The sequence below is a fragment of the Nothobranchius furzeri genome, chromosome 2, assembly GCF_043380555.1.
Source record: "Nothobranchius furzeri strain GRZ-AD chromosome 2, NfurGRZ-RIMD1, whole genome shotgun sequence".
NCBI lineage: Eukaryota > Metazoa > Chordata > Actinopteri > Cyprinodontiformes > Nothobranchiidae > Nothobranchius > Nothobranchius furzeri.
In genome coordinates, this window is record NC_091742.1 from 52005238 (window position 1) to 52014856 (window position 9619).

General features: G+C 42.8%; 1 protein-coding gene across 1 annotated transcript in view; it reads left to right on the forward strand.

Moving 5' to 3' along the window:
- LOC107395384 (pneumococcal serine-rich repeat protein) overlaps positions 1-8647 on the forward strand; it is a 39134-nt gene extending 30487 nt beyond the window's left edge. The window contains exons 18-24 of the mRNA XM_070542043.1: positions 359-5958; positions 6076-6140; positions 6314-6492; positions 6836-7110; positions 7527-7588; positions 7669-7817; positions 7918-8647. Coding sequence (XP_070398144.1) covers positions 359-5958; positions 6076-6140; positions 6314-6492; positions 6836-7110; positions 7527-7588; positions 7669-7817; positions 7918-8006 — 6419 coding nt within the window. The 3' untranslated portion in view covers positions 8007-8647. The remainder of the gene's footprint in view (positions 1-358; positions 5959-6075; positions 6141-6313; positions 6493-6835; positions 7111-7526; positions 7589-7668; positions 7818-7917) is intronic.
- The last annotated feature ends 972 nt before the right edge of the window (positions 8648-9619 follow it).

Below are 9619 nucleotides of genomic sequence, written 5' to 3' on the forward strand. Positions count from 1 at the left end.
TTATATTTTATCTAAATTGAGGATGGATCATATTAGTAAGCCAATTAGTTAATACCTCATTAAGGTTCTAGCTTCTGGGTTACATCATGATACTTAAAGATCAATTATGGGAAATGTTTTAATTCGTTGCAATAAATAAATAACAGAAAGCACTAATGTTACATTACAACTTTATAAACATTCATTTGAAAGTAGAAATGTCAAAGGTATGATACTAAGATGGATTTTGTGTTCAAAATATTACACAGTTCATGATTAGGAAGTAACTTAAAAATAATTATTTTAGGTAAGAATTTTTTTTAATGAGATTTCTTTCATTGGTACAAATCTAACTTAATGCCTAACTTTATGACTGCAGCACCAATAATCATCACTACTGCTCCAAAAACAACCACAGCTGCTCCAGCAACATCCACAGAAGTCCCAACAACAACCACAGCTGCTCCAACAACAACCACAGAGGCCCCAACAACAACCACAGCTGCTCCAACAACAACCACAGCTGCTCCAACAACAACTATAGCTGCTCCAACAACAACCACAGAAGCCCCAACAACAACCACAGAAGCCCCAACAACAACTACAGCTGCTCCAACAGCAACCACAGAAGCCCCAACAACAACTACAGCTGCCCCAACAACAACCACAGAAGCCCCAACAACAACCACAGCTGCTCCAACAACAACCACAGCTACAACAACTACAACCACAGCTGCACCAACAACAACCACAGCTGCTTCAACTACAACCACTGTTGCTCCACCTGCAACCATAGCTGCTCCAACAACAACCACAGAAGCCCAGACAACAACCACAGAAGCCCCAACAACAACTACAGCTGCTCCAACAACAACCACAGAAGCCCCAACAACAACCACAGAAGCCCCAACAATAACTACAGCTGCTCCAACAACAACCACAGAAGCCCCAACAACTACAGCTGCCCCAACAACAACCACAGAAGCCCCAACAACAACCACAGCTGCTCCAACAACAACCACAGCTACAACAACTACAACCACAGCTGCACCAACAACAACCACTGCTGCTTCGACTACAACCACTGTTGCTCCAACTGCAACCACAGCTGCTCCAACAACAACTATAGCTGCTCCAACAACAACCACAGAAGCCCCAACAACAACCACAGAAGCCCCAACAACTACAGCTGCTCCAACAACAACCACAGAAGCCCCAACAACAACTACAGCTGCTCCAACAACAACCACAGAAGCCCAAACAACAACTACAGCTGCCCCAACAACAACCACAGAAGCCCCAACAACAACCAAATCTGCTCCAACAACAACCACAGCTACAACAACTACAACCACAGCTGCACCAACAACAACCACAGCTGCTTCAACTACAACCACTGTTGCTCCAACTGCAACCATAGCTGCTCCAACAACAACCACAGAAGCCCAGACAACAACCACAGACGCCCCAACAACAACTACAGCTGCTCCAACAACAACCACAGAAGCCCCAACAACAACTACAGCTGCCCCAACAACAACCACAGAAGCCCCAACAACAACCACAGCTGCTCCAACAACAACCACAGCTACAACAACTACAACCACAGCTGCACCAACAACAACCACAGCTGCACCAACAACAACCACTGCTGCTTCGACTACAACCACTGTTGCTTCAACTGCAACCACAGCTGCTCCAACAACAACCACAGAAACCCCAACAACAACCACCGAAGCCCCAACAACAACTACAGCTGCTCCAACAACAACCACAGAAGCCCCAACAACAACCACAGCTCATCCAACAACATACACAGCTGCTCCAACAACAACCACAGAAGCCCCAGCAACAACCACAGCTGCTCCAACAACAACCACAGAAGCCCCAACAACAACCACAGCTGCTTCAACTACAACCACTGTTGCTCCAACTGCAACCACAGCTGCTCCAACAACAACCACAGAAGCCCCAACAACAACCACAGCTGCTCCAACAACAACCACAGCTACAACAACTACAACCACAGCTGCACCAACAACAACCACAGCTGCTTCAACTACAACCACATTTGCTCCAACTGCAACCATAGCTGCTCCAACAACAACCACAGCAGCCCCAACAACAACCACAGAAGCCCCAACAACAACTACAGCTGCTCCAACAACAACCACAGAAGCCCCAACAACAACCACAGCTCATCCAACAACATACACAGCTGCTCCAACAACAACCACAGAAGCCCCAGCAACAACCACAGCTGCTCCAACAACAACCACAGAAGCCCCAACAACAACCACAGCTGCTTCAACTACAACCACTGTTGCTCCAACTGCAACCACAGCTGCTCCAACAACAACCACAGAAGCCCCAACAACAACCACAGCTGCTCCAACAACAACCACAGCTACAACAACTACAACCACAGCTGCACCAACAACAACCACAGCTGCTTCAACTACAACCACTGTTGCTCCAACTGCAACCATAGCTGCTCCAACAACAACCACAGAAGCCCCAACAACAACCACAGAAGCCCCAACAACAACTACAGCTGCTCCAACAACAACCACAGAAGCCCCAACAACAACCACAGAAGCCCCAACAACAACTACAGCTGCTCCAACAACAACCACAGAAGCCCCAACAACAACTACAGCTGCCCCAACAACAACCACAGAAGCCCCAACAACAACCACAGCTGCTCCAACAACAACCACAGCTACAACAACTACAACCACAGCTGCACCAACAACAACCACAGCTGCACCAACAACAACCACTGCTGCTTCGACTACAACCACTGTTGCTCCAACTGCAACCACAGCTGCTCCAACAACAACCACAGAAACCCCAACAACAACCACCGAAGCCCCAACAACAACTACAGCTGCTCCAACAACAACAACCACAGAAGCCCCAACAACAACCACAGCTCATCCAACAACATACACAGCTGCTCCAACAACAACCACAGAAGCCCCAGCAACAACCACAGCTGCTCCAACAACAACCACAGAAGCCCCAACAACAACCACAGCTGCTTCAACTACAACCACTGTTGCTCCAACTGCAACCACAGCTGCTCCAACAACAACCACAGAAGCCCCAACAACAACCACAGAAGCCCCAACAACAACCACAGAAGCCCCAACAACAACCACAGCTGCACCCACAACAACCACAGCTGCTCCAACAACAACCACAGAAGCCCCAACAACAACCACAGCTGCTCCAACGACAACCACAGCTCCAACAACAACCACACCTGCACCAACAACAACCACAGCTGCTCCAACGACAACCACAGCTCCAACAACAACCACACCTGCACCAACAACAACCACAGCTGCTTCAACTACAACCACTGTTGCTCCAACTGCAACCATAGCTGCTCCAACAACAACCACAGAAGCCCCAACAACAACCACAGAAGCCCCAACAAAAACTACAGAAGCCCCAACAACAACCACAGCTGCTCCAACAACAACCACAGCTACAACTACAACCACAGCTGCACCAACAACAACCACAGCTACAACAACTACAACCACAGCTGCACCAACAACAACCACTGCTGCTTCGACTACAACCACTGTTGCTCCAACTGCAACCACAGCTGCTCCAACAACAACCACAGGAGCCCCAACAACAACCACAGAAGCCCCAACAACAACTACAGCTGCTCCAACAACAACCACAGAAGCCCCAACAACAACCACAGCTCATCCAACAACATACACAGCTGCTCCAACAACAACCACAGAAGCCCCAACAACAACAACAGCTGGTCCAACAACAACCACAGAAGCCCCAACAACAACCACAGCTGCTTCAACTACAACCACTGTTGCTCCAACTGCAACCACAGCTGCTCCAACAACAACCACAGAAGCCCCAACAACAACTACAGCTGCTCCAACAACATCCACAGAAGCCCCAACAACAACCACAGCTCCTCCAACAAAAACCACAGCTGCTCCAACAACATACGCAGCTGCTCCAACAACAACTACAGCTGCCCCAACAATAACCACAGCTTCCCCAACAACCACAGCTGCCCCAACAACAACAACCGCAGCTGCCCCAACAACAACCACAGCTGCTCCAACTACAACCACTACTGCTCCAACTACAACACCAGTAGCCCCAACATTAACCACAACTGTACCAAAAACAACCCCAGTTGCTCCAACAACAACCACAGAAGCCCAAACAACAACCACAGCTGCTCCAACAACAACCACAGAAGCCCCAACAACAACCACAGCTGCTCCAACAACAACCACAGAAGCCCCCACAACAACCATAGAAGCCCCAACAACAACCACAGCTCCTCCAACAAAAACCACAGCTGCTCCAACAACAACCACAGCTGCCCCAACAACAACCACAGCTTCCCCAAAAACAACCACAGCTGCCCCAACAACAACCACAGCTGCTCTAACAACAACCACAGCTGCTCCAACTACAACCACTACTGCTCCAACTACAACACCAGTAGCCCCAACATTAACCACAACTGTACCAAAAACAACCACAGTTGCTCCAACTGCAATCACAGCTGCTCCAACTACACCCACAGCTGCTCCAACTTCAACCACACCTGCCCCAACAACAAAAACAACTGATCCAACTACAACCACAGCAGCCCCAACAACAACCACAAATTATTCAACCATAACCACAGCTACTCAAACTACAACCACAGCTGCTCCAACTACTACTACATCAGTCCCTAAATCAACCACAGCTGCTCCAACTGCAACCACAGCTGCTCTAACTGCAACCACAGCTGCTTCAACTACAACCACAATGGCCCCAGCAACAACCACAACTGCCTCAACTGTAACCAAAGCTGCTCCAACTTCAACCACAGCTGCTCCAATTACAACCACAGCAGCCCCAACAACAAAAATAACTTCTCCAACAGCAACCATAGCTGCTCCAACTACTACTACATCAGCCCCAACAACAACAGCTGCTCCAACAACAACCACAATTGCTTCAACTACAACCACAACTGATCCTACAACAACAACAACCGCAGCCCCAACATCAACCACTGCTAGTCCAACTACAACCACAGCAGGCTTAACAACCACAGCTGCTCCAACAACAACAACAACCACAACTGCCACAACAACAACCACAGCTTCATCAACTACAACCCCAGCAGCTTCAACAACAACCACATCTCCAACAACCACAGCTGCTCCAACAACAACAACCACAACTGCTTCAACTACAACAACAGCAGCCCCAACAACAACCACTGCTGCTTCAACTACAACCACAGCATCTTCAACCACAGCTGCTCCCACTACAACCACGACTGCTCTAACTACAACTACAGCAGCCCTAACAACAACAAAAACATCGGCTTCAACTACAAGAACGGGAGCCTCATCATCAACCACAACTGCTCTAACAACAGCCACACCTTCTCTAACTTCCACCACAACTGCCTCAACAACAAGTACATCTGCTTCAACGTCAACAACAGCAGCCAAGACAACAGAATCCTCAATAACAGCAATCCTATCAACACCAACAACAATCACAACAACTAAAGTTAGTACAGGAATGACTATTGTGGTCACAACTGCTCCTACAACTGTTTTATCCTCATTTACAAACACAGCAACTAATGCTAAATCTACATCATTACTTGCTACAAATACTTCAGCCAACACTACAACAACTGTTCTAACTACACACACAACTGGTCCTACAACAATTGTATCTTCATTTATAAACACAGCAACTAATTCTAAAACTACATCGTCACCTGCTACTAACGCAACAACCAATACTACGGCAGGAATTACTATTGTGGCCACAACTGCTACCACTACAACTCAAGCTCCTGCTCCAACTTATATAGTTGCAGCAACAGTGATAGAACCATTTATTCCAGCATATAAGGATAAGACCAGCAAAGAGTTCAAGTCTCTTGAAACAAGAGTGGTAGAAACGGTAAGTTCAAATGTTTTTTTTTTTCAAAATTTTACCAAAAATGTGTTTATATTTAGGAACTATTACATGATAATATAGTATGGAAATCTCATATTTGTACATTTTTATTTCCCACAGTGCCTCATAATTTACAGGGCTAAATTTGGATCCATTGTTGTTCGCTGCTTTGTGATAGAATTTATGTAAGTAGTTTTTCTTTTTATCAAAACCACATTTTTCATTTTCCAAGCCAAGTGTTTTTTATTGCAGGTTATGTTCAATGTGCGTATTCATGAAAGTAAAAGGATAAAGTCGACACTTTTTTGAGAGATGCTATTAATGTTCATTAACATTCTCGTGTACTGGTTTCCTGCAGAGAGGTCATAACACGAATGAATGCTACTGAAGCAAAGGTTGGGGTAGAGTTTAATAACACTCTACCAGCTGCTCAAATCCCAACGGCGGATGAGGTCAAACAAACCTTAGTGGAAGCTGCGACTAATACCAACTTCACCTTCAATGTCACCTTTCAACCTTCGTCTATCCAGATAAAAGGTAAATAATGCGTGGTCAAGCACTACACTAAAACAATGATGCATGGACCTTTATTTATAAATAATAATTCCCTTCTTTTGACATGTGTTTATTTTTCTCATATATTTAAAATTAGAATACAAGGACATGTTTAGACTTTATTGATGGGTTATTTTAAATTGAGGAATTTCCATTTTCCTCACTTCTTTATATCACAGGTTTCTTCGATTTAAGATGCAGTGAAGTTATATTTAACACAGTGGCATTTAACACGCATCAAGCACATATCTAATTTTTAAAACATATTAAATAAATTAGAAATAATATTTATTGACAAATATCTTTCCATGTTTGTCCTTTGCAGATACCATGAACATACCAACTGAAGCCCCGATTACTAATGCTACAGTTCCTACAGCCTTTACGGCCACCAATGCAACTGCAACTTCACCTGCTACAATGACTGCTGTTACAACTAACCCAACAACAACAACAACTGCCCCTACTACTATCACAACTGCTGAGTCAATAACAACACTACTGGTGACCTTTAGGTCTGCTGGAGAAACATTTACTTCTGAGCTGGGAAATCCATCATCTCCAGCTTTTACAAAACGAGCTTCACTAATTAAAACAACTGTAAGTCAATTTTTTTGTTTTTACAATAGCCAAATATTTGTACTATGGTTTAGGGATGACATTACCACTATATAGTTGAGTAGAGTATCTTTATATGTATATGTATATGTATATATATATATATATATAATTTTTTTATTTTTTTTATTTTTTACAAGTTTCTTTTTTTATGTTTATCAAGAAAAATAAACTGATTTTATAAGACACATAATTTGTGTAAACTTTAGTTTTTCCAGTCATTCTTTAGAACCATTTAAGTTTTCCGGCTGTGAGAGATTAGTGTTTGAAACCCAGGCATAAGTCATTTTGATTTTCATATCTGATGAATAAGTTGTAGATGCAAAACAAATTTAACAACTGCAACAATGTGTTGAAGAGCAGATTTTATAATGTATTATTTGTTTCTCTGCCTGCAGCTTGAGCCGTACTACCGACGGCCGTATCCCACATTCCGCTCTTTTGATGTGTTCTTGTTCAGGTAACTTATCTTTAGTTTACTGATGAAAGAATAAGGTTGTTAACAGTAATTTTGGTCTGACCAAATATTATTTGTTGCAGCAACGGGTCAATCATCAATCATGCAAACATTCGATATGCAACAATATTTGTTCCCAATTTTACTGAAATTGGAAGAGTTTTGATCAACGCAGCAGCAAATGTCACTGCATTCAACATCGATGTTTATTCAATTTATGTGAATGGCACACGTAAGTAACAATAAATGTTATTTTTGAATATATATTTGTACATAAAGAGCATTCATGAGCGGCTTGCTAAAGTCGTGTTTCTGCTTCTTTACATTTACAGAAGTGTCGGGCGGCGTCAACCACCAGATCAGTCTCATTACTGCAGCCTGCATGGTGCTGTTATCATGGCTGCTGTCAAGCCAGCAATAGCATTGCTGCTGATTTCTGTTGAGAATCCTACATGTCACTCGTATGAACAAAGACTTTGTTCCAGTTGGATACGAAGACCATCTAATGAAGGAAAAATGTAACATATATACCCAAAATACAAAATCCAAGAACAGTTTACATTAGTTAGAGATGGCTGATCTGTAGCCCTGAAATCCAGTCAATGAAGGAAATTATATTATTATTTTTGTGTATGTAGAAAAAAATTTAGTCAAATATATGGGTAACAGTTACCTCTATTAACTTATTAAAATGATGTGTATCACTTGATGTAATGTAATTTATCATTATTTAAGCTGAGCATGATTTGTCCTTTAGGACTGATTACTTAGTGATTATGTCCATGAAAATCCTGAAGAATTCTCTCTGTGCAGCAAAACAAATGTATGATGTATGAAGTCTTATATGATTAACCAGTTTTATCTTTTCATGTTTTATGATATAAAAATGCTAAATTAAGTGTTTTATCCCTTTAATTTAATATGTCATTAAAATGAATATATTCCAATATTCAGCACTTCTTTACCTTAACTAATGCTGTAACATTCCTGTTATTTCAGTCACCTAAACAAAATGTATGATCTATCTTTTAGGTCTTTCCATTAAACAGATATACAAGTTTACTTTGTTTGTTTTTCCCTCTCTGCAAGCACCTAATCCCACATGAATCAGATTATACATCTACAGGAAGGAACATTTAACTTCCCAATATTCAACACAAAGGCTTCAAGCGATACACTGCAATGTTTTTCCTATTTTCTAATTATTTTCTTGAGCCACTATGTGCTAAAATGACCCTTTACAGGGTTAAAGGTTAAGAATGGAACACAAACACCATAGTGACATCTAGTGTTTGGAGGTTGTAGTAGCAGCAATAGAACAATGTTTCCACTGTCAGGAGGGAGTTTCACAGCTGATTTTTGAAGTGATCAGCTAGCATCATGTCCAGTGACAAATCGCACAGGATCAGGACTAATTTCTACTAATACATTTATTTTACAATATTATTTAATGTTAGAACATCTTCTTGACTCAGAAGCAGCTGCTTGAGTTGCTGAGTTTTCCATCGTGCCAGCCTCGCTGTGATGAGCAGACTGTTTTATGTATTCGGCAACCTGTAATGGTGGCTTCTATTGGCAGGAAGATGTGAACATTAACCCAGTGTCATGCCCATCAAAATAAATAATTGCTATTTTGAATTAAAATAAAGCTTTTAAAGGAAATACCGAAGCTTCATTTGTCATTTTTGGGGAAATCTTCCTGACCCAAGACATACAGAATCAGTCACAGAAGGAAAAACAAAATTTTGGTTTTTTTTTTTTAGAAGAACTAAAGGTGCAACGTCTAAAGTAAGCAAGCAAGGGGTGAGTGGATGTCCGAACAGGTTTGTCAGTTGGAGAATTCAAGGCTCTGGGGAGTAATAGTCTGGTAAGGATGAATACCAGGGTCATGGTGGACAAGTGATGAGAGTCAAGTACCAGTAGGTCCAGGTGGGGTGAGCGGTAGGACAGCGGGGCGGTCAGATAGGAGACTGAGGCTTGGCTGAAGGGAGATTCCAGTCATAGTATTAGAGCGGTGCATTTCCTGGACAGGAC